A 25,792-nucleotide genomic window follows, 5' to 3' on the forward strand; every position below is an offset into this window, starting at 1 on the left:
CCAAAATGCAGCATCAGCTGTGGTCATGGGAACCAGAAGGAGGCTGGGCCACAGGATGGCAGCAGGCGTCTCCGCTGGCCGCTGCTGCCTGACGACGCCGGGGTACGGTAACACGCACGCTGCGTGCCCAACACTGGACTGCCTCCTGCATTATTTTGAGACTTAGAGCTCAGGACGGTACCGGTAACGTGAAGTTTGTTTCGAGTTCAAAGGATAGCCTTTCGGAACCGCTGTAAGCCAAGCGAAGTTTAAGAGGCTAACGTGAGATTCAGCTGTCATGCAGCAGCTAGCGGCGCTGGCTGCGCTTTTATATGGTCGAAATTAGCTCGTCGGAGAGAGGCTAGCCTATCTCATTTGCCCCGTTCATTCATAGTGACTTCCGTTTAGCTCGAGCTGCTGGGTTCCCCGCAGATGGAGGTGACGGTGAAGCCCGCGAGGGTAACCCCGGCCAAGGGACGGCGTTTGTTTTGCGGCCAATCAAGATAGCAGCGCGGGGGCCACGCTGTTCGTGACCGGCTCGCTGGCTTCGGATTACTGCGCTCCGCGGCGTCATTCGCCGCGTTCCGCATGATGAGCGATCGTTATGGAAAAGGTCAAGGTTCAGCTCGGCCGGATGAAGTCACTAGGCGAGGATGCAGGGAGAGAGGAAGTGGATCCCGAAGCGGAGATGCCCTGCGCCTCACCCGTCTCGCCGAGCCGCATCACCACCGCCGCGGGGACGGATGCGCCGGGCTCCTCTAGCGTCTGCAAGCAGAGGGGGAAACGAGGCGGCAAGCATCCCTGCGGCAGGCCGTCGCAGGGGGCTGCCGTCCCCGCGAGAAACCTGAACGACCCCGTCTGCGAGCAGACGCTCCACGTCAAGGGGACAGGGAGGATCCTGCAGGGCAAGCCCGAGAGCAACGGCAACTGCGCGTCCAGGAGCGCGCAGGAGACGCGCGGCGAGGATGGACCCAAGGTGCCCAGGAGGAGGAGACCCGTGACGGTGGACACGGCCAAAGCCAAAACCTCCCTGGAAGCCCTCAAGCTGAGCATCAAGGAGCTGAGGTGGAAAGAGGTGCGCCACCGGAAACGAGTTCTGTGGCGGGTGAACATCTGTCGCGCGCGTTTGGCTTTGAACCCGTTCCCGTTCACGTTGGCAAGAAACACAAAACTTCAGTGTATTTGATTTGAGACGGACCAGCTAAAAGTATAGTGCACGATTGTGAACTGTAGCACACACATTTAATTGTTTTAGTTATAACAAATCTGAAAGATGCGGAGTGTATGGGTGACTAGCCGCTGTGAGTGAACACTTTATAGAGTTTTTTTTTTTCTTTTAGTCACCTTCCCTCATATTCTCAGTGAGATTTAGGCGTGGGACTTTGACTGGGCCGTTCTGTGCGGATGCTTTGATCAGAACCATTCCTTCGTGGCTCCAGCTGTATGTCTGTCGTTGCTGTCCTCATTTCCCCCCCCCCCCCAGGTTGCTCTATATTTGGATCTGTCGTCCTTTCCCCGCATCTCCTCTTGCATTTATTTTTTTTCCCCAAAATATGCGATTTTTGGCCTCGTCTAACTAGAGCTCCCTTCTGCCGCGTGTTTACTGCAGTCTGCTGCTTAGAACTAGAGCTTTCTTCTCTTCTTTTTTAAAGGCCAGATTTAGCGGAGGCCAGTCTGCCAACAGTTTCTCCCGCCCGATCTCCATGGCGCCATCATGGACCTCTTCCCAGCTTCTCTGATCAGTTTCCTTTTTTTTAATTTTCTCATCTAGGTTTGCAGTGGGCTGTCAATCTCTCTACATTCAGGTGATGGATTGAACAGTGCTCCTTGAGATGTTGTTGTTTTGTTTTTTTTACCCTGCTGTCTCTACAACATTGCCCCTGACCTGCCTTTCTTCCTCTTGCTGTTGCTGTTTGTTCACCACTGACCTCTAACAATCCCCTGATGCCTTCACACGACAGCTGCAGTCCTTCTGAGTTGCACAAAAGGGGGACTTGGGGGGGGTTTCCGACGGCCAGATATTTTGCACTCGATGTTATTTGGGGGGTATTGGAGTTAAGTTGGCAGAGTGCAAATCGGAGGCCGCAGTTTTGTGGATCCAGTGACAAACAATTTATCAGTTAAAGATCAAGCAGTCGCGGCTCCAGCCTCGACTACAAAGTCATTAATATTAGATCATCGAGTCCACTACGCCTGGGTTACGACATTTAAACCCGACAGTCAACAAATGTGGTCCTCGGTCACTTGGTGTGTCCTGCCCTCCATCACGCACGCAAGGAGCGTGGCCTGGGACGAGACGGGGAGGCAGAGGGCGCACAAGCGTTCACCCGGCGACCGAACCTCGACACCCGAACCCCCTCTGGGTCCGGTATCCATAACGGCAGGCACGAGAGGCCTGCACACGGCGGCGGGCGGCTTTGTTAGCGCGGCGCACCCCCAGCGAAGGCGGCAGCGCCACGGATCTGCTGTCACCGTGAAAAGGCCCTGTCACGACACGTCGAAGGGGTCGAAACCTTAGCAGCCCGGCTCCGTTAGCCAGCCTATTATGAGATAAGCAGGAAGTCCCCGAAGCCCGGGGTCTCACGTTCAGGCTCTGCGTCGAAAGGGAACGCGACAGAATACCAGACGCGTGCTGGAGGACTGAAACGACTGATTGTGCGCCTGCCGGCTGACTTTCCACAGGCGGCGTTCTCTTGCACAGGGAGAAATCACCGGCCTTAAGCTCTCCTAATCCAATAAAGCTGTAGTCCTCTCCGAGGCGACGATAACGGCCGCCCGAGGGTCTGAGCCCCATCTAACGGAAAGGCGTCTAATCTTTCTATCTATTATCTCTATCTTTCAGTGCGTTTTGATGCAAGTTTTAGTGACTAAGCAGGCATGTCAAACACATGTCAAAATAAATAAAAATCCAGTTTTTTTTAGCTCCATGACTTCTGAAAGGCTTTTTTGGACAGTAACTTGAGTGTCAAAAAAGGCCTTTTGCTGATCACTGGTAACAGGAGAGAGCTGAATGATTAAAAAAAAAAGAAGAGATTTTAGTGATGAAGCCACTTTAAAGAGGTCGCTGTGTCCGGGTGTAATCCCCAGAAACTGCTCACATTCCCTCCCTTCCCTTCCCACGCTTGCATGCGCTGGGCAGTATTTATAGCAGGTCTTTGCAGTCGGCCCGGGTTTCCTTTTTGCACGCTGTCACGCTAACACGTTAACGGCAGGCAGCCCTGGCACGGAGTTACCCTACAGCTAGCCAGCAGGGGGGGGGGGGGGGGGGGGGGGGGGGGGGGGGGGGGGGGGGCTGTCGGCCTTCCAACACACTCCGGTCGTTGCAAAGATGGCATTGCTCGTGGCCTTTTTAAAAACTCAGCCGAGGGGGGAGAGTTTTAGAGAAACCAGAGCGGGAGCCGACTGTCGACTAGGGGAGAAAAAGCTGCTGCTGGATTTTTGAAGATGATCGAGAAGCTTCCCAAAAGGCTTGCAGCTAGAACTGGAGCAAACTATTGTTCACCACGCCTTTCAGATTTGTTCTTCTGCTGCACAGCAACACATCACTTTATGTTGGTCTTACAAAAAAAAAAAAAAACTAATCAAATACACTGAAGTTTCTGTTTGCAACATGAAAAAATGGGGGAAAAAGTGGATAATTTTGCAAGGCACGGTTTGCGGAGGTGGAGAAAGAAGAGGCATATCATTATGACCGACGTCAGATAGAGAGAAAGCTTTATATGTTGTTGAAGCACTTTACACTGAGATCGCCTTCATTCTGTGGCCCTGTCCAGACAGCTGTCTTCTAGGCAAGGCAAGGCAAATTTATTTGTACAAAGTACAAAGATTTCAAAACTTTCAATGTAAAGTGCTTCACATGATTAAAATATAGGAAAATAAAACAATAAAAGCAAGGTGGAATGAAATGTAGAAACAAAAGAAAACATGGGAGAATAGAAACTAAAAGCAAATATTAAAAACAGTCGGACTACAAACTTTAACTATTCAGTAAACTAGAACAGTCAAAAGCAATCCTGAACCAATGTGTTTGTAATCTTGATTTAAAGGAACTCAGGCTTTCTGCACTTTTACAATTTTTCCGGAAGTTTGTTCCAGATAAGTGGAGCATAGGAACTAAATGCTGCTTCTCCATGTTTAGTTCTGGTTCTAGGTATGCAGAGCAGGCTGGAGCCAGAAGACCTGAGTGGTCTGGAGGGTTGATACACTGATAACAGGTCTGTGATGTATTTAGGTGCTAAGCCATTCAGGGATTTATAGACTAACAGAAGTATTTTAAAGTCTATTCTTAGATATACAGGGAGCCAGTGTAAGGACTTTAGAACTGGGGTGATGTGCTCTAGTTTCTTAGTTTTAGTGAGGACGCGGACAGCAGCGTTCTGGATCAGCTGTACACTGCAAAAATATAACTAAAAATAAGAAAAATCGTCTTGAAATGAGAGTATTTTTCCTTGATTTGAGCAGGTAAATAAGATTATTTGCCAATGGAATAAGATTTTTGCACTTAAAATAGGGACAATTCATCTCCATCATCTTATTTCAAGTGCAGGTGTAGATGTCTAATTATCTTATTTTAGGGGTAAAAATACTCATTCCATTGGCAGATAATCTTATTTACCTGCTCAAATCCAGAGCAAATACATTCATTTCAAGAAAATTCTACTTATTTTTAGTTCTCTTTTTGCAGTGTAGCTGTCTGATCCACTTTCTATTCTTACCGGTTTCTGTCTTCCGCTTTCTAAATCTCATAATCCCTCCTTCTCAGTTTCCTTTGGGAAGACGCGCGGCGTGTGACATCTACTGGCATGGCGTATCCTTCCACGACAACGAAAACATTGTGTCGGGACAAGTCAACAAGTTCCCAGGTATTCCAGAATGCACACTACAGTCCGCCCGTCACTTTGCTTTGCCTGCGTAGTCACTTTGTGTAAAAGGGGAAAACAAATGGATGCACCCTGCTTGGTTTCCTCCAGTCTAAGGGTCGACGATCTTTACACCCCTAAGAGCCATTTCTGCCTTCGTTCCGGCCAGACAAGATTAGTTTAGGGCTGGATAAGTTACACGACTCCCCGAAACAAAATGGCTTGTTTTCACAATACCTGTGGTAGGAAATTTGTTCCGCTTTTCAATAAAAGCGACCACAATTTCATTTTTACCTTTAGGTTCAATCCTTCTATGAGACTCTCAGCATTTATATGTAATGGCAAAAAAAAACCTTCTTAAAAAAAGCATATTCCTTCCATTCATTGTGAAAACGTGTATATTGCATAACAAAAAAAAAATGACCCTGATGTTTTAAAACATTGCTCTGTTCTTTAGCGTTTTTTGCAAAAAGTTATTAAGGGCCACGGCGGAGGGTCTATAGAGCCACAGGCTGCAGAGCCCTATTCTGGTCTTACTTTTATTGTCCATAGACCTCGGTGAGCAAATCAAAACGATAAAACAACTAAGCCTGACTTAATATCACACCCTAAAACATGCCTGGATCCGAATTTTTTGGTAAATTGCGTCAGCATGCAGCTTGTGGCTGGTTTAGTCCTGACCCCCGACTTTCACTGAAACATTTAATCCCTGCTGCAATCAAAGGATCTGTAGATAAATTTAGGCATGATATTTCCACCAGTGGCATCATGTGGCTAGCTGCACGGAAATCCCCCCCCCCCCCCCCCCCCTTATCCACCCTACACATGTATCAGCACCCCCTGGTAAAGCTCTGTGAAATGAAATTAATTCATCTATTTTAGTCACACAATCTCACACTGAATAATAATAATGATAATAATAATAAAGAAAAGATCCAACCAGTAATTTGAGTACATTTATTCAGCGATGAATCGATGTCAGGAAATTGCTGGTGCAACTTCTATAAATTACATCCTTAAGCATTTTTTTTATTTATATGTAAATGTATGTTGATTAGTGGATCTATTATTTATTTATTTTTTTTTAAACCAGGAATTCCTCTTTCCTTGGAGTACAAAGAGGACTAGACACACAGACCCGTTTTCTGTTAGCCACTCCTCCAAAATGAGAAAGACAAGAGAACATGGCATTCAGGCAGATATGTGGGTTGATCCCCATAGGTAGGGATATGGCAACAAGAAAATAGCTGCTTGTCTAAACGTGCCCAAATCTACAGTCATGGCGCTCATTAAAAAGTGTAAAAGCGCCGGAAAGGTGGGAAGGTGGGCTGGACACGTGAAAAAGGCACACATGTGACTTGGTGGAGGACCTGTGATGCTTAGTGTCTGTTTGTCCTCCAGAGGTCCTGTGAAGCTGTTTGAAACCCTGGGAGGGTTTCGACACCTCACTGCCTCCGCCAGGAAGCTTAAAATGGGTCGTCCCTGCCTCGTTGCGGAAAAGACGATTCCAAAACTATTAATTGGATTTAAAGGCTTTTCGCAAATCTTTTGTAGGGTTGCCAAAAGGCGTTGAGGGTGCGGCAAGTTTACTGGACCGTGCAGGATAGTCCGTAAATTGTGTCTCTGCAGGGATGGTCGAAATGCTGAGGAAGATCAACTTGAGCAGAGCGGTGCGGACCATGCAAGAGCTCTTCCCGGAGGAGTACGACTTCTATCCGCGTTCCTGGATCCTGCCCGAAGAGTACCAGCAGTTTTCCACACAGGTACTGTTGCAGCACAGCATAACAAAAATATATACACCCCCTTTTTAGAACGCAGGTTGTTTTTGTTGTTGTCATGTTCCAAAACGGGATTTGCATGCACGTGTGATTTAACTGAAAAACAAGCGGCCAAAGAAAACAACCTGATCGCATAAATGGGTAAATCCTTCTGCTTAATTGAAGCACATTTCCTCATGATTTAGTATTGAGGACCAGAAAACCCTGGCATTTGCTCATTTACGTCCTTTAGCTAAAGCCATGCATCCCGTTGTCCAAAGGTATCAGTCAGGTGAAGGCTAACAAAAAGAGAAAAAAAAACTGGACCTTACTCCAAAAGTGGTTAATAGATGAGACAAAAGCCGGTTCAATGTCAACTTCATTTATAATGTAGTTTATCACAAGCAAGTCGCACAGAGCTGCTGCACAGAAATAACAAAATAGCTACAGAAAGGGTTTAGATATCTAAATCTATTTAATCCAAAAGCCAAAGAGTATAGGTGAGTCCAGCAGAGGTGGAACATCTGGCATAATGGCTGTAATTTAGGCCGGTTGCATAAAACCTTAATTTATCTTAGGGTCGGATGATAATTCAATAATGATATAAGGGGAAAAAAAGGGTCAATAAAAAGTTCAATAGAAGAACACTTTTCCTTCTTTTGCATTCTAGCCTATCATGTAGGTTAATACGACAGGGTCTACATCCTCCCAGCCAATCAGAAACACAGACCCAAATGCTCCGTCACCAAGCTCCGCCCCCTTCAAAGAGTTCAGACAGCATGCATTCCTATTTCTCTTTTTAAAAACTTGCCGTTTTTGGTAAAAAGTTGGTTGAATCAAGGGCTGAGTTTGAATTTAGTGTTTGTGTGTTCTGCATCTAAAAGCAGGAAAGTAAGCAACAGCCTAAAACGGCCAGGGCTGCCCTTAAAGTATGTGTTTTGAGTTTTTTTATTTTTTTTTTATTGTCAGTACCGATATGATTTCTATTTTCTCGATGAGCTTTTATTCTGTATCGTCAGTTTGGGAACGGCCAAGCGGAGATGCGGGATGCCGGTCAACTCCTGCCAAAAGAAGACTGAATGCTCAATTTAGGTGCTTCAGTGAAGTTTAAACGTAACGCCGTGCCACTCGTCTCGCGTGACATGTGAAAAGGTTTTTTAAAACGATTTATGACCACGTCTCATGATCTCATCGAGCGTCTTCCCGGGGGTTGGGTCCAGCTCGGACAGCTGCTGGCTCTTTCCATCTCCTATCTATCAATTCAGCCTACACCGGACGAGACGTGGGGGTCACCCTGCCGACGGTCCATCACATCACATCAGGCCTTTACTTACAGCCTGTCTAACTACAGCCAGATTAAAATTAAACACAGCACACGTTGTAAATGTAGCAGAAAACCAGAATGGTTGCATGCTTTTTTCGCAGCAGCAGCAGCAGGGGGCGCCAAAATATCAACGTCTAAATTCAAAGTCACTTCTCATCCTTTAAAGCCTCCTGCCTTCACAGATCCAGAAATCCATCCATGGCTGTGCATCAGTACTGCGGCAGCACGGCGTTACGTAACGTCATCAAATCACGGCACAGGCCTATGAGGCTACATAAAGGGTTGATTGTGACCTCACGGGTTAAAAGGACGAAGCCCGGTTTCCCGGCGCTTCCCTTGAGCCGTGCCCACGGGGGACGTGAGGCGGTCGGTTCCGAAAGGAAGCGATCGCCTCACTCCTGCTCTCCTGTTCTCGCCTCTCTGTGCCGCAGACTCGCCTGGCGAAGGAGAGCGACGCCGCCGTGAGCCCCACGTTCATCGTCAAGCCGGACGGCGGCTCCCAGGGGGACGGCATCTACCTCATCCGGGACCCCGGCGACCTGAAGCTGATGACGGGCGCCCAGCCCAGACAGGCCGTGGTCCAGGAGTACATCCACAAGCCGCTGCTCATCGACAGGCTCAAGTTCGACATCCGCCTCTACGTGCTGATCAAGTCCCTGGACCCGCTGGAGATCTACATCGCCAAGGAAGGCCTGACGCGCTTCTGCACCGAGCCGTACCAGGTAGCTCTCGCGCCGCCGGTGATCCCGGGTGGCTTCGCCCGAAACGCTGGACCTCTCCCGTTGTCGCCCTTTGCAGGAGCCGAGCCAGAAGAACCTGAGCCACGTCTTCATGCACCTGACCAACTACTCGCTCAACGTGCACAGCGGCAACTTCGTGCACTCGGACAGCCAGAGCACGGGCAGCAAGCGCACGCTCTCCAGCGTGCTCTACAGGCTGGCGGCCAAGGGCGTGGACATCAAACGGGTCTGGTCGGACATCATCGCCCTGGTCATCAAGTCCGTGATCGCCGTGGTGCCCGAGCTTAAAGTCTACCACCAAGCCGACATCCCGCCTGGCAAGCCGGGACCCACGTGTTTCCAGGTGGGTGTGGCCTGTGGAGGCGCGTTCAAGTCCAAACCTGTTCGCTAAAAGCGTGTGCGATTTAAAAGCCGCGCTGCCTCACCTGTCGCCCAAGCTAAGTGATCACTTTCCAGGTCTGGATCAGCATGGAAACGGGAGATGGAGAATGGAAAATCCTTTGATTTCTGCACTCAAGTCCATTTCCTGTTTCTTCCTTCCATCTTCCTTTTCTTCCTTCCTCCCTTTCTCATGTAGTTTCCTCCTTCCCTGCATCCTTCTCTTCGTGTGTCCCTCATTCTACCTCCTTTATTCCCGCTTCCTCCTTTATTCCCTTCTATTCTTGTGTCCTTTCTTTTTCTCTTTCAGTTGTATTTTCCTCCTCCCTTATTCAATGTTTTTCCTTCCTCTCTCAGCCCAGCTCATCCCCATGCCCTTTGTTCCGTGTTTGTTTGCATCTTACATCCATCTCATTTTGTATGCTGTCTTTCCTTGTGTCCTTCCTTTGTTCCTTGTCTCTATCTCTCTGTTTTTTTCCTTTTTTCTTCCCTGTTTCCTTCCTAATTGTATTCTTTGTTTCCCATGTTTCTTAATTCCTTGCACCTCCTTTCTTTGCTGTGTTCTTCCTTAATCCCTTATTTCCATCACTTTCTACGCCCTTTATTCCTTGTGCCCTTACATTGTTTCTTTTTCTCCTTCCTTTCTCACTTGTGTTCAGAAGTCCTTCCTTCCTTCCTCCCCTCCCTTCCTGATGTTCTTCCTTCCTTCCTCATGTCCTTCTATCGCAGGGTTCTCGTCAGCGCATTTCAGCGTAATGGGCCGTTACGCTGAACTTGGACCGCTACGCTGAAATTAGACCGTTACGCTGATTAAAAAAATGAGCGTAATGGTCAGTACGACACTGAGCAACATAGAGAAGTCAATAAAGCTGTTGAACGTGCATCAGCGCAGCTATAAACCTCCTGAACAGCATTAAAGCTAGCGCTAGCTGTTATTATCCTGACAAACAGCCCCTTTCGAGCTGCACTGTGCAACGCTCCGCCGCCGGAACCACACACCAGCCCCGCCGGCAGATGTCCACCGTTACGCTGAAAGAAAATCCTGTTGAGGACCCTTTACCCACACGCTGCTAAAACAGAATAATTGTGACTCTGTAAAACAGCTACCGGACTGCATTTGCGAGGTAACGAAACGGACGTCGGTAAACTTTTCTGCCTTTGAATAAGAGAAAGAGAGAAGTCCTGTTGTTTGGACCCACTGATGCCTCCAAAGCCCGTTCTGGTCTGGGTCCTTTAACCAGGGTGTGAGGCTGGACAGTGACCTTAAGCTTGATGCTCAGGTCCAATCAGAGGTTAAATCCAGCCCTTTCTCCCCTCCATTTAAGTCAACTGACCGAGATTAAACCATTTGTGTTGCGACATCACTTTGCGAAGTAATCTGTGCTTTTATCCCAACTCGTTTAAACTACTTTAATGCACTTGGGCTAAGCCAGTCGTCTCTCGCTCCACTCCAGTTGGTGCAAAAATGCTGCTGTGCGGCTTTTAACCGGTACCAGAAAACACTGGCAGTTCATTTCCGGCTTGATTTTTAAAGTACTTTTATTTGTTTTGAAGTGCCTGCATGATCTCGCCCCACAGTATCTGTCTGACCTGGTGCAGCCGTGCGTTGCCTCACCCTCAGGTCGGCTGGTCAGTCCAGTGTTAGCGCTCCTGAAATCAAAGAGCAGGCTAAGAGGTGACCGAGCATTTCCCCGTCGCTGCCCCCAATCCGTGGAACAATCTGCGTTTGCAGATCAGACTCACTTCCTGTTTTTAAATCGTCTCTTAAAGCGCATTTTCAAACTTTTATGGCTTTTATTTATTTTGCTGTTTTATTATCTGAGCTGTTTTGTAGCTTTGACCATTTATTCGATTTTATTCTTAGGGACTTTTATCTTTTATCTCTCCTGTTTTAGTTTAGGCGTACAGAACTTTGGTCGACAGTGTTGATTTTTAAAGTGCTTTATAAATAAAATTGTATTCTTTCTGTTTTTCTTCCTCTCTGTCCTTTCTGTCCTCCCTCCATCCCACCCATCTGTCTGTCTGTCAGTCTGCATGTTTGGGGACATTTTGCTCGTTCCATATTTGCACAAGTACTGTACAAATATCTACCTTGAATTTATGGTGACATTTCTAGTTTTAAAAAGGGATATTTTTTTTATCTTTGTGTGTATCTGCCTGCTTTCATTTGCATTTCAATTGGTTGCTGGTACACCTGAACTTACCGTGGGATAATAAAGGTTATTTATGTTCTATTCTTATGATGTTTTATAGATTGGAGAACTGTGTTCATCCACATTAATCATGCAAATTTATAACGGGAGGAAATAAAACATAGCTTTCATTTTGTGATGTAGAACTGTATTTATCCAGTGTCATTTCTTAATCATTATGACCTCTTTTACGTTTGTTTGTATGGCAGTAAGGCGCAGCTTATCTTGCCTTTTTCTTCTGCTGTGAATTAATGGTAAAGGAAAGCTAGTGATACCTTTCTTTAGGTAAGATTTCCTCCTAATACAGAAGATGTTTCTCCACAACAGACGTGTTGGCTTTTCTTTTTTTTTTTTTTAAGAGATTTGTGTGTAAATGTTGAGCTACACTGTAATACCGCTGTCATAAGGGTATCTTTTAATAATATAACCTTATAATACTAATAAGAAGCTTTGTGGAGGATGGAGGAAAACAAAAGGTGGAAAAGGCTCGCTTGTAACAATATACTTTAACCCAAAAAAGTAGATCTGGGTCATTTGTCTCATGGACTGTAACATTATCTCTATGTTTTGGATGTAAGAAATTTTCCTAAAATTATTGTGCTAGCTAAAGGTCTGCCATTTTTGTTTTCCCTAATCAAAAACTATGTTCTAAAGAATCTGTTATCGATGTAGGATAATCCAGTTTATGTTTAACTAGTCTTTATGTTGCAGTTTTTCAGCTTGTCTAAGGTAGTCCCTATGAAAAAAAATAAAATAAAAACAGCATTGTAAAGGATCTTTATCTGAAACTTTGTTTGATAGAATCTCTATTTGGCCCAGAATCACTCTGAACAGTTCAGATTCTGAAGTAAAAATGAACAAAAACTGTTCGAACTCCATAACAGCGAAAGATTGAAATCATTTAGTATGTACAAGAAGGTCTGTCACACCACCGCTATGTTTAAACATGATGATGGCAGCATTATGCTGTGGGGATACTTTCCTGTAGCAGGAAGAGGAAAGCTGGTCACAAATTCAAAAGTGATGAAGGCTTCTTCAGTTTTTTTTTTTTTTAAGAAACAAAAACTGTAGACCAGCTTGATGAGAAGGAGCAAAGATCCAAAGCTCAGCTTGGGAAACTGGAGTGACATATCAGTCTTACACAGAACAATTCTCCCCGTTATGGATGAGGGGCAAGAAGACAGCCATTGTTGAAAAAGGGCCATAAGAAACTCCCAAGCAGGGCATGATGAGCATGTGGAAGAAAGTAGGAAAGCTACACTCTTCAAATGAGACATAAAACAGGTGGCCTATACTAAACAAAATCTACAATCTCTAGTTCTAGCCCTAAAACAAAATGCCTACTGGATGAATAAAACTGCACATAACACTCAATATCCCTTTGGAGACGGACGGTGGTGGCAGCATCGTGCCGTGGAGACGCTTAGAGTAAAGAGTCCTGATTACAACTGCTGTCGGATTCAGCCTCGTCGCTTCTGTTGTCCTGTTTGTCTTTCCGCTATAACCTGTGAGGGTTTCATCCTCTCCCTACTCTGTGTGTGGACTCTATCTGCGCCGTTTGTCATGAACGCGTCTCTGTATGCGAGAACCCACGTTTAGTATTTGGAAAAGCATGTCGCATGTTTCTAATCGCTGCTGTGTTTGTGTGTCAGATTCTAGGTTTTGACATCCTGCTGATGAAGAACCTGAAGCCGGTGTTATTAGAGGTCAACTCCAACCCCAGTATGAGAATAGAACATGAACAGGAAGTAAGACTTCGGCTGCTGCCATCAGCATCATCTCGCTATCAACACCTACCCCTCCCTTGTAACTAGGTGCATGTTTGTCTCAGGTGGCGCCGGGAGTTTTCGAGTACGTTCCCAGCCCGGTGGACGAGCAGGTCAAAGTGGGGGTGATCAGGGACACGCTGCGCCTCATGGACCCCTTCAACAGGAAAGCGACGGCGTAAGCTCGCACACCTCAGCGTAGGCGCACCGTTTTTGAAGTGGGATTCCGTCTCAGCCCCCACTCTCTGCCAGCACGTCCGCTTTAAGAACACGATATCTCACTCTGCCCACCCCTCTCCTCGGAGCCGGGCTCGGCACCAATCAGCAGCTCTCTCTCTAAGCTGGTTAAATGGAGAAAAATTCAATCAGCTGAGGCGTGAAGGAAACTCACACATCACTTGTGAGCGTAGTGGCTCAATCTCTCTGCTCGGCTGGCCCTGTGTGGTGCCTGGAAATATATCTCCTTCTCAATTAGGGAGTGGCTTTTCCCCCCCATCATTCTATATTTCTTTATGAAAAGCGGATTTACTGTTTCCCGCCTGCTTTCATCTTATTTTCCTCATCTTTTTCAATCATTCTTATTCTTTTCCTTCTGCTTAAAATTGTCCCTACCTTATCTCTAGATTAGCCTCAATATTTGATCTTTTCTTCTCCTTGTAGATGATGCCCACTTAACTTCCTGTTGAACTAATTTCTGCCTGCACTCTGTTAAACATCCTGTAATCCTTTAATCTAATGTCCATTATGCTTAATAGGTCGGCTCAGTCCTCTGGCCCCTCAGAAGGGAGATCATTTAAAGCCTTACCATCTCAATCTTTAGACTGAGCATTTAGTTTTCAAGAAACCAGGAGGGGTTTGAAACTTTACTAACTTTGAGTAAACATTCCTGAAACAAATGATGTAAAATATACCATTTATCAGCTACATATTTTACTCCAACAGATCCAGTGACAAAGCATTTGCTCTCTTACGACTCTTTTGTTTCAGGTCATTAAATCCATTTTTATATCCGACAAGAAAGCCATAGTGAATAGAAAATATACTTCTCAAATGCTGATTTAATGTCTTAAAGGGGGAAAAAAGACATTAATCTTTTACTCTTATGTCCATTATACTTCATAGGTATCGCTCAAACCAGCCCGGCCCCAAGAGAAACTGATAGGCATCGATGACCTTTCTCATCTGTTCGTGAATTTCTTTAGATGCGCACCGATGGATTACTTTTTGAGATATTCGAGCCTGCTTCGTGTTGTGTGACAGGCTCTGTTTAAATGGATTAAGCGTTTTTTTGATTGTTCAGGTCTGGGAAATAGAAAAATGTTAAAGATGCTCAGTGGAGTACCAACCACTCCCATGATCACAAGTGTATAAAATCCAGCATCTAGGCATGCGGACGGTTTCTGCAAGCATTTGCAGAAAGAAGGATATTAACTCATTCAAAACCTATCATACTGTGATGCTGGTAATCAGCCTATGTGTAGTTTAGATTTACCTGAAAGGATTTGGACTGGTGGAAAAAGAACTGAGGAGCCAGCAGAATACACAGGCAAACAGAGAGAGAGAGGATGCAAGCTACGGGCAAACCTCCTGTTTGTTTTTAATTCCCTGGTGAATATCAGTCACTGACCCGCTGACCAAGAATCTTATTAACAGCTTGTTTAAACAAACCAAAGGGCAAGTTGATATTTCCTAGACATGCACCAATCAATCGGCCTGAGATCTGATTCGGCCGATTTTGCCCTTGAGCGGTTCTGATCCAAAATCCAGAGGTGAAATACTCAGATCAATTTACTTTTTTTCCCCCACTATTCATTCTTTCCTACCACGGGAGACTAAGAATGTCCAGCATTATCTGTTTATGGCTACATTAACAAACACATTATAGCATTCTTTAGCATTCTTTTCTTTAATTCACCAAAAATGATTTAAAGGCTAAAGACATATGCCTTGATGCATAAATATGAATAATCTTACAATTCCTTCATTTTCTATTGCATTCAAACTGCAATGACTACCAAAGAGCCCGCAGCGCAGTTTTCCTCTTTAATGTGTTTTGTACCCCTAAGATTGAAAAATACTTACTGAGCCAAAGACTTCACAGTTTTAGATCACGACTATGAGGAAGATCAGAGAAATCAAGGCTCTTGTTTTCTGCATCTTGGATTTTAATTTCCCGTTAGGCTAGAAAAAGCAATCACCAACCAAAGATTTAAACTTCATCACTCAGACCTGAATTTCGATTTGGAAAACCTTTAAAATGGGCGGGATGAGCTGAGAGGAAAGGACGATTATGACTCAAATGTTATATAAGTATATCGTTATATGTTATAACGATATACTTAAAAAAATAAGGGAGGAATTTAACGATGAGCAGCTCATTGAGCCGGTTTATAAAAACGACAGTTTGACATGAAATTAGATTTTTTCTGATTGAGAGCAGCTAACAGGTTTTATTATGAGAAGAGGAAAAAAACAAACCTGAATGGCTATTGAACATAAAAATTTCACTTTATGTTTTAAAAAGATATAAGCTTAGGGGGGGGGGGGGTGGAATTGATGGGATTCAGTCATTTAGAACAGGTTTAGTCAGCATTCACACATGTAGGGATTTCACTCGTTAATATGAAGAGTAATAAAGGCAAGACCTACCAGAGCATGTGCTACTATTTTTTATTTTTTTATTTTAAGAATTCAAACCCAAATGATAGAACAAAAGGGAAGAAAAGAGTCCCTTTGGTGAGAAGGGACAAGAGATTAATGAGGAATTGTGTCTGGGACTTTGTGACAGTATCAGTGACTTTCAGATATGTAGTGCAGAAACCCAGCTCATTAATTCGGAGTATTCTCTGTTAGAAAGTGATTTATGAACCATCGTTAAAGGTGAAAAGCTTAAATTCACAGGCACATGGTGCGAAACCATCCCCACTGTGAATGTATTCTCTGCATAAAGGGAGATGAGGCAAGCTGAGAACCGGGCGTTGTGGCAAAGTTCTTCTGGATTTCTTTCAGTGCCTTTTGTAAAAGTCTTCCTATGCTTTGGAACTTTTCACCGTTTATAACCTAACACCTTAATATCATTGGATATGTGCCTTGTCACAAATGCTTATTTGGATTTAGGTCTGGACTTTGACGGGGCCATCCTAACACATGAATATGTTTTAATCCAAACCATTCCAGCACCTTTTCCAACCGAATAAAAATATCCTTCTTCCTGAGCTGTGGTCTCTGCAGCTCCTCCAGAGTTAACCATGGGCGTCTTGGCGGCTGCTGTGATGGATGCTCTGATCAATCCTTGCCCATCCTGTCAGTTTAGGTGAACAACCATGTCTTGGTGTCCCGTTGGGCCTTACTCTTTCAATTTTCAAATGAACTGTGCTCTAATATTTTCACAGAAAGGGATATTTGTTTTGGAGGGAATATAATGCTCCAAAGCTTTGTTATTGGGCACGTCTTTAGAGACCGGGAAGAGGAACAAGTGTTTTTAATCACTTAAACAGCAAGTAACACCTCTTTTGGAGACAAATCGTTTTTATGCTGCATAAAAATATCATATTTAAGAAATAAAGTGAGCTTTAAAACACCGCTTGGGTTTCTCTTCATGTTGTACTCCAACAATGACCTTCATGTTCAATGAATAAAAGAATAGCAGCAACGTTTGTGCACGTTTATTCCTTTTAGGTATTCTCTTCCTAACTGTTTGTCATCAGATCTCCATAACCCGCTTCATCAATCTCCTGTCTTTTGCCTGTTTCTAGCTTTCTTGCCTCCATTTTTTGCTCTCTTTCTGAGCCGCAGTATCTGGCGATTCTTCTAAGCCAGTCTGTCTGTGTCTGTGAAAAAGCCTCGTCTGTTTTTAGCAGAGCCCGTCCTCGCTAAATCTGTGTGTGGGCGGCGTTCCTCCGTATCCCCAGGGACCATTGATTCTTTAAAAACTTTTGAGAAACGCTGTCTTAGTGTCACCCATGCTGCTCACAGGGAGGATGGTAAACGTGGACGTTTACAGAGGTGCCAGGAAGGCTGGGTTGGGAACGAGGGGATGTCATCAGTGTGGCAGGGTTTTAGCACACAGCTCTCATACTAGCCTGGAAACGGAGACGAGCAAAATTTTATGCTGGCGGTAGCAACAGAAAGGAATAGCATGCCGGAGAATAGACGTTTGTGTTGACCTGAGCTGTACAGAGTTCTTATAAATAAATTAGGTCCATCTAATGAGGAAAAAAAGAGTTTTAATTCTTTTAATTGCAAGTTATGTACTTGATCAATGGGACAACTGTTTTTTTGTTGTTTTTTTAAGTTTTTCCTGTGCTGGAAGGCCTGTTTTTGGATAGCGTTTGAGACGCAGGTCAGATTTTAATTTAACAACACAAAAGTGTCCCCGCCTGGTCCTTTCTGGGTCAGGTTCTTGTTCGAGGCTTATTTTCATGACCTGTATAATAGTCTCTGACTAAAGTTGACTCCTGATAACTGCTTTTGTCGCAGGCTCTTTGATTATATGTCAGCAATGCCCTCTGCTAGCAGTGCAGCCACAGCTTAAATGGCCTGTGTTAAAATGACCGCCTATTTTCATCTGCACGGCTTGCAAGGCAGTGCACATTCATTTGTTGTTTTTTTTTTTGCCCCTGACAATGTTAACAATGGTATTTAGAGTTTAAGAGAAACTATTGACTGCTGTGTTTAATGGCTTTCTGTCACGACCTGCTCCGAGACAGCTGTCTGTGTTGGGGAGAGCTGCGCTAAAAGGAGCTGAAAATTATACGTTGTTCGAAGAAAGGCGTTAAGTTGGTGAAGCAGGAGAACAACTTTTTCGTTACATTTAGTCTGAACTAGATTAACCGGAACCACCTGGAAATGAGTCGCAGGCCGAATTATCAACACGTCATAGCGACGAGTCATCATGCTAACGTTAGCCTGGCGCTTCAGCGCAAAACCTGTAAAATATTTGTACCAAATGGGTTAGACTTAGTATCTTCCTAGACTTTTTATTAAGTTTTTTGGCTTATTCAATGTCAGTACAAAAAGGGTTGCTTTGGGGCTTCCAAAATAGCAGTCTTTAGCAATATTGTTTTTAAATAACAAAGTTAATAGTCTTGATACCAAGCATTTACTTAGACTAGAGATTGTATTTCTATACAGCTTTATGTTCAAAATGGCAAAACAATGGGATTTTTAAAAAATTTTAAATTTATTTTTAATGTAGGAGGAAGTACAGTAAAATTACAGTGCCATTACTCGCTTTGGAAACGTCATAATTATGTCCTGGCTTTACAAGCGTGACTTAATTGGAGGCATACCTGGGGATGTATTCTTAAGATAGCACCTCAAACACAGTGCTTCCTCATGTTGTTATCTTTTGGAATAATCAGAAACTTTTCTGTCAAATCGCAACACGTGAATCCAGTAAAGAATTATGCACCTTTTACAGATCTCTTTCATCCATGGGTGCCGTTTTCAAAATGCCTGAATGTGCCACGTTCATCTCTTTAAACAATGAAATGGAAGTATAAACAGTAATGGGACGTACAATAATACTGTTTATCTATACTTTAAATATTTTCTAACAATGATTTAATGTTACAATGATAAGCTCTAAGTTACGTTTGCCTTCAGCGTCCTGCATACTGTTATTACCTGCCGTTCTTGCATTAGTTTGCCGTGGAGTTCTGTAGATGTTTGTTTTAATGTGCTCATTGTCTGTCAGGGAGTTAAAAGAAAGCCATAAAAATTCTTGTATGCGCCCATTTCTGAATGATGATCACCTATGCGGGACTTATTTCTTTTCCGGAATGACCTGCCGGAAAAGAAATTGACTACAGTTGACTACAAATACATGTGTTGTTATACCACTGGCACGTACATCTGTACAGTCAGAATCACACCGAAAATGACTGATAAACGTCTGTTTCTCTTTGTTTCATGATGGCAACCACATCAGGATTCTTCAACCGAGGGCAGGCGGGGCTGATCATGGGGATGAGAACCCAGTGGTCGGCGAATCGCAAGGCGTGTGTCCAGATAACGCGGGGAATCTGCCTCCATTGTGCTTGAAGCAGGTCTATCCGAAGTACACCAAACAGTTCAACCATCTGCGGCTGGTGGAGCGAATCGCTGCTCTCTTCATACGCTTCCTCGGGGTGAAGGGCAACATGCGCCTCGGCCCCACAGCCTTCCGAACCTTCATCAGGTGCACATGTTGGTTGTTGCTAATCCTAATTGTATTCTACCACAGCAGCTGCTGATATTCGGTAGGCAAGCCTTAGTTCTATTGCAGTAAAACTAAGGAGATTAAAACAGATGCCGGTTCTCTGATTAAAATTCCTCGCTGCTTACCCAGGCTTCTGGTGCGAAGTCCGTGTTAGTAGCACAGAGTCTGCACGCTGATTTTAAAATGTAAGACACAGGTGCATTCCCCCGATTCTATCTGGAGTAGGGAGAGTCTCATCTGAAGCGTGATTTAGAGATTCCGTTTCAAAGTGCTGGAAGCAGAGAGGCTTTTATTAATTTATGTTCTGCAGCAAAACTGTAGAACAATCATGCTGCCAGTGCAGGAAGACATAGTCTATAAACCTTTGCTTACAGTGTAATTACTTTCAAAGACTCCCATCTGTTTAAGCTGAAAGGTGAAAAGGGCTACTGTAAGCACGGTGTAATGACGCAGACTTCATCTCTGTTAAAGGTGAACCTTGTATTTCATGTAGAATACCCTTCACTAAATAATGCACTATATTTTACCGTATTGTTTTCTAATTGAGTTTATAGAATTAATGAATAATCTGGAATTTGGAATAAAATTTGGATAAATATCTGCATTTCCAGGTTTTATTGCCATCCTCCCATCAACCTGTCCATCCGTCCATCTGATTTGCAGGTTCCATATTTAAAGTCTGACCCCTGTTTAAATATCTGGAATACATTTTATCTTTATACTTTAATTATGGGCTAAAATCAGCTGAGAGCTCTGTGAATTTGAGTCTGGAAAAGACTGACATTTTAGCATTTATGAACATTTATAAGTGAAGATCTCTCAAAGTGTTTGTTGAAACTCCTCTTAGATAATAATTATGATCATGTGTTAAAAAACAAACAATACAAAAACCAACTAAACATATAGAGTCTGTTAAATAACACAGAAAAAAATAAACATCGCTATCTCTCTGCAATTAAGGTTGCAAGCCCATCTGTTTGTAAAAACAGTCTGCAGGATGCCAGATATCTCATTAAAAGTAGTACCTTTCTATGCTTTTGTCCTGCTTCACACTAAGCTCTCGCCGAGCTGTGGCTCTTTTTCCTGTCTGATGCAGCATAAACACAAAATCAATTCCCGCTGTATTGTTGAGATACTGCCACAACACAACAGCCGCACATTGAACAAGCTTCCCTTTTTAAAGTCTCATTATCATCTGACTTAAAAAAGGTGAACATTGCATCTTGTTCTGTTGCCGAGCTCATGAAAAGATGTGCCAGACATGTTCTCTGTTCACGTCAAGTAGCTGCAGCCTATTAAGATAATATTGTACTCTAAAGAAACCGTGTCATAGACAGATGCTGCAGTGGCCGTCGCTCTTTGGGTGAACGTTGCTTACTCTGTCTCTCCGTCCCCAGAGCACTGGCTCACTGTCTGACAGCTCAGGTTTAGTGAAATATTAACATGAATCCATGTAAGATATGCAGTGTTTCACCATTCGATTTAGAACGGAGTAAAGCTGACAAAACCCTCTGGACATCGAGAATTGTCCGTTTAGCTCGGCTAGCCCTGACGGCTAACCAGCTAGTTAGAAAACCTAAAAATAAATAAATAAATACATTTTCCTGATCAAATTAGATTAATTTGAAAGAAACAAGAGAAGCTATTTAAAGTATGTATGTACTAAAGTAAACGTGGTTAATTCGGGTTGCAAAAGAGAGAGCAAGACTTTCAGCAGATAACAGGAAGGATGAACAGAGAAGAAAAAACGTTTTTTTATTCTTCCGAACTTTGGACGATTAACGTGAAACATTGTGGATTTATAAAAATTGACGGCCTTTTATAAATGTTACAATTACGGTAAGGGTGTGCATTCTCTGGGGATTACACACCAGCACTGCTGTACTGGAGGTGCCATCAGTGCTTATCACTAAGCTAGTAAAGGCAACTTTGTAATTATTTAGTCTGCTCTTTAACAACTGACTCACCTCGTCGCCTCTGCTTCTACTAAAAAATGACAATAACTGCTGAGGGAATAACTATGAAAAAAAGGCTTTTGAATGCTGTTCTTATGTTATAGCTCTGATAGACCAGCTCAGAGCTTTACAAAAACCAAAGATCATAAATCATTCATAAACCTCTTGATCAGATCTACACTTAAGTAACCAAAGCTATTCGCTGCATCCTAAAAGTCCTTTAAAATGTGTTTTTTTTGGGGGTTTTTAGGGTGTAGGTGTTAGATTTTAGTGGAATATGATCAATTTAAACACTAATATATCTGTATGTTTCCAGGACTTGTAAACTGAGCAACAGCAACTTCACCATGGCCTCAGTGGACATCTTGTATATAGACATCACACGTCGATGGTCCTGTGCCCTGCCCGACTCCCGAGAAGCAGGTAACAAACATACGTCTGCACGCCAAGGCAAGAAAGTCCCCACACGGTGCGCTTGGAGAGCAAGCGAGCCGGGCATCCTTGAGTCTCTGAGCAAATAATGCGCTCTCCCATAATTGCTTGTCATTCTCTGTCAGACTCCCTTCTCCCATAATTGAAATGAGGCAAGATCACAGCATGACAACGCCGACGCCGTCCCATCATGCATTATTCAGGCGCCGCACCTCCCAATGTTTGCGGCGTGGAGTAGATAGCTGGAAAGCAAATGGACCCGAATGGAGGGGCCCATGCTGTGGAGCGTGTAGGCTGAATTTCAGATTAGCTCAAATGTATTCAGCAGGACTAGAGTCGCGGTCTGTTTCCACCATGTGGCTGTGCGCGCGCTTGGTCAGGTGGATTTCTAGGGAGTCGAGAAGAGTCAACTTTCAAAAATGTAAGAGTAGAAATTAGGAGGGATAAACCCTGGTCATTTCATAGGTTTCTAATCTGCTTTTTCTGATCAAATTAAAACCGTACTGTCAGAACCTCAGAAACGTGTGGCTGTTAGCGCTACCTGGTCACGCTAGCAACAACGCTGTCTGGTAAATAAATAAATAAATGTTACTGTGGAAAGAACTGTCAGATTTGGCTATTTTCAGTATCAGTGAGATGTTTAAAAATGAGTGTAAGGGAAAGCACAAAACAAGTTGTTTAAACTGGCATCTTGTGCTCCTGCAGTTTTGGTGATTTTGTGCTGTTTGAACAAGAAGCCGTCTGCCAGAGGAGGTTAATTTGTACCCACCTTGGGCATGTTTCATAGAAAGGTGAGCTAACTAAGAGCCATCTTCAGCAGATAACAGAAGGACTAAAGGAGCTACATCAAAGTAGCTCAATTTCATCCTCTTGAGGCTCAAACTCTCTTTCGTGGAACATGCTAGGAAACGTTGGCAGCCTTTTGGAAAGCCCATTGTCAGGGCAGGGGTTAGCATTCCCCTAAGCAAAAAACCTAAGGGCTGAACTAAAACAGCTTTTTTTCAAACCTCTGAAGAGCATTCCTTACTTCATAATTTCATTATCTCCTATTTCGATTATAAAAATATTTGTCTTCTCTACGCTCCTTGCGCATCGTGTGTCACAACAACAACCGGTCCCTGATTGGTTGCCGCGTCACGATTTGACAGAAAAGTTCAGATTTTTGGAATCCTGCTCTCGTTCTGCATGGACCGCACAGAATTCACTCTTGACTGTGCCATTAGCATAGTCATAATATGTAAATCCACCGTTCACGCCACGAACACCACGGTTGATCCGAACGCACTATTAAAATCCATCCTTTTTTCCCACGTGTTTTTGTCTTCCTTTCTCCCTTTCTTATCTTTTACCTTTCCATTTCAGTGTCCATTGAACTTGAAATCTCAAAATAAAAAATAAAAATGAATCCACCCTATATTACAGTTGAGAACTTTTATTCAAGAGGAGGAATCGTCATTGCTACAATTAGTAGGACTCCCAACAATGCCTATAGAACACATATAACTAAATTATTACCAAATAATCATGCTTTTTTTAATCGGATTAGTGTTTTTATTGGTAATCCATGGCAGTGGCTCATTTCGCTGAACCTGTTACGCTGAAGATGGGCAAACTTATATCATGCAAAATCAACTTTTTTGAGATTTTAACTATGTCAGGATGCTATTCCTTTATCAAAATCATGGTATCAAAGTGGTATTTTGCTCGATTCATGCATGTCTGAGTAATCCTCAAATGAGTGCCCATGACCGGTCTACGTAATATCTATAGCAACTAATATTTTATAGCAAATGAGTACTCCGTAGCGCCAAAGGCAATATTTCAGCATATATATTCCTCTAGATGACGTTGGAAGGCTTGAAAAAGCATGATGTAGAGCCTTTAAAGTAAGGCAGATGTCTGTTGGTTTTCTTAAGTCAGAGAAACAGATCCACAAATGGCCTAGCGCCTTAATTTGCCCATATCTGATTAAAAAACATACTCACTGTTAGACAACTGTTATCAATCACTTTTAGATACTACATGCTAATCTTTGGTTTGGGAGACTTGCCTAGAAAACACTGTCTTTTCTACCATCATACATGTAAAAAAGGCTAAACGCCAAACTAACTGGGACCTTTCGCTTCCATCAGATCATCTTCAGATTGAGCTTTTTAAGAATAATTGCTCTGTGTGGGCAGGATGTAACAGAGAATGATTATGTGGGAAAGCGCCCTAATGCCCACTGTTTAGGATGATTGAGGACCGAGCAACCTTGTCAGAAGGCATTGCATCTAGAACGCTTTTTAACAATAATAATAATAATAATAATAATAATAATAATAATAATAATAATACAATTTATAGTAAATGTTTAAAAAAAATTGGATGGCATCTGGGTCGAGATTGATAATATGTCATCACCGTGTCTTGACATGTGGCCAAAGTAACACACATGATTCATTAGAAACAATATCGACCTCTTTAAAGCCCATCTCAGTCCCTAGACTGAAACAGAGAACCCTAGACTCTGGATGATTTAGAGTTATGTTAGAGTTAGTTACGTTATGGGCGACTAAGTGCTGCCTGATTAACCACAGATGGTTGGACATAATATTTAGTAGCAGGGACTCCTGCAATATATATTTCCTAACTTTTTTCCCCCTTTGAATAAATGTATTGACATTAAACATTAGGTTTTTCTTTATTTAAAAATAGAAAATCTTTTTCTTTTTTTTCTTTTTTTTTATTTAAGGCGTTTACACGTCTTTACGATGAGTGTCAATAACTGTTGAAGGAGCTGTGTGTCTGCCTGAAAGTTGTTGCCGTTTTATGTCAGCGTTACCTTCTGACATACAGGGATGGGACTGCAAGCGTTCGTGGAAGCCTTTTTCTACCTGGCGGGCCGGAGGTTCAAATCCCTGACGCTGAGGGAGCAGGTGGGGTCCTTGCTGGACCTGTGCGAGGCTTCCCTCGGGCCCCAGTCTGGTGTCGAGGACAGACGCTCGTTGAGCTGCAGCAGGGCGTTGCCGCGACCCGTCAAAACTCAGACGCTGTGCCTCTCCAACCCTCAGCTCAGCTCCCCGGCCGCTCAGCGAAGGGCCACGAGCCAGGACTGCCGGCTGCATCAAAGACTGAAGCCTCGCGCGCTCAGGGCAAACGTGGAGAACTGATGAGAGGGAACTGGCTGTCCGACTCCAGCTGCATTGCCTTGAACCCCCTCCACAGGAGCGGAGGAGATTAAGGGTCCATTTCTCCTCTGCAGCTCCTGAGATGGGCTAGCTTGACCCCTGCTGGTTGACTTGTCGGAGGACCGCTCTCTGCCTGATTGCTTTTTTTTTTTTCCCCTTCTGAGGAGGGAGATGGCCTCAGGGGGACTGAAATGGTAAGGCTGGTGGGTTCCTTCCTCTCTTCCTGGTGGGATCATACGTTAACAGTGTGGTCCTGTCAGGCGGAGGATATGGCTGCTTTCCATGTACTGTTTGATTCCAGAGGGCAGCTATTTGCTTCCCTTCCCTTTTGTCTGGCTATATCTCCACTAAAACATTATTTTTTTTTTTCAGGAATAATATTAGACACTTTATGTCAGCTAATTCACACAGATCAAAGAAACAGGTGGGTGTGAGGGAGCATCTTGAGTGTATTATACACTTGCATCTCAAAAATGTAGGATATCTTTGAAAACAAAAAACAAAAGGCGTTTTCACCGATTCTGTTCATAACGTTTTATCTCACTGGAGCGGTTCGCAGCCGAGTGGGAAGCGGCCGGGATGAGGATCAGTGCCTCCAAATCTGAGACTATGGTTTTGAGCCTGAAAAGGGTAGAGTGCCTTCTCCGGGTTGGGGAGGATGTGCTGCCCCTAGTGGAGGAGTTCAAGTATCTTGGGGTCTTGTTCACGAATGAGGGGAAGATGGAGCGGGAGATCGACAGGCGGATTGGTGCAGCGTCTGCTGTGAAGCGGGTGCTGTACCGATCCGTTGTGGTGAAGAGAGAGCTGAGTCCAAAAGGCCAAGCTCTCGATTTACCGGTCGATCTACGTTCCTACCCTCATCTATGGTCACGAGCTTTGGGTCGTGACCGAAAGAACGAGATCCCGGATACAAGCGGCCGAAATGAGTTTTCTCCATAGTGTGTCTGGGCTCTCCCTTAGAGATAGGGGGAGGAGCTCAGTCATCCGGGGAGGACTCAGAGTAGAGCCGCTGCTCCTCCACATAGAGAGAAGCCAGTT

At 44.0% G+C, this 25,792-nt stretch overlaps 1 protein-coding gene across 1 annotated transcript; it reads left to right on the forward strand.

The window, feature by feature from the left end:
• ttll11 (tubulin tyrosine ligase-like family, member 11) lies at nucleotides 1-25,247 on the forward strand. The gene is given in 11 exon segments (XM_012866181.3): nucleotides 1-588; nucleotides 590-1,054; nucleotides 4,742-4,841; nucleotides 6,468-6,601; nucleotides 8,351-8,641; nucleotides 8,718-9,002; nucleotides 12,882-12,977; nucleotides 13,061-13,173; nucleotides 18,928-19,176; nucleotides 21,469-21,575; nucleotides 24,423-25,247. Coding segments are annotated over 11 exon segments (2,175 nt in total). The 5' UTR covers nucleotides 1-567; the 3' UTR covers nucleotides 24,737-25,247.
• Nucleotides 25,248-25,792: the final 545 nt, after the last annotated feature.

This window comes from Fundulus heteroclitus, chromosome 8 (assembly GCF_011125445.2).
Source record: "Fundulus heteroclitus isolate FHET01 chromosome 8, MU-UCD_Fhet_4.1, whole genome shotgun sequence".
Classification (NCBI taxonomy): Eukaryota; Metazoa; Chordata; class Actinopteri; order Cyprinodontiformes; family Fundulidae; genus Fundulus; species Fundulus heteroclitus.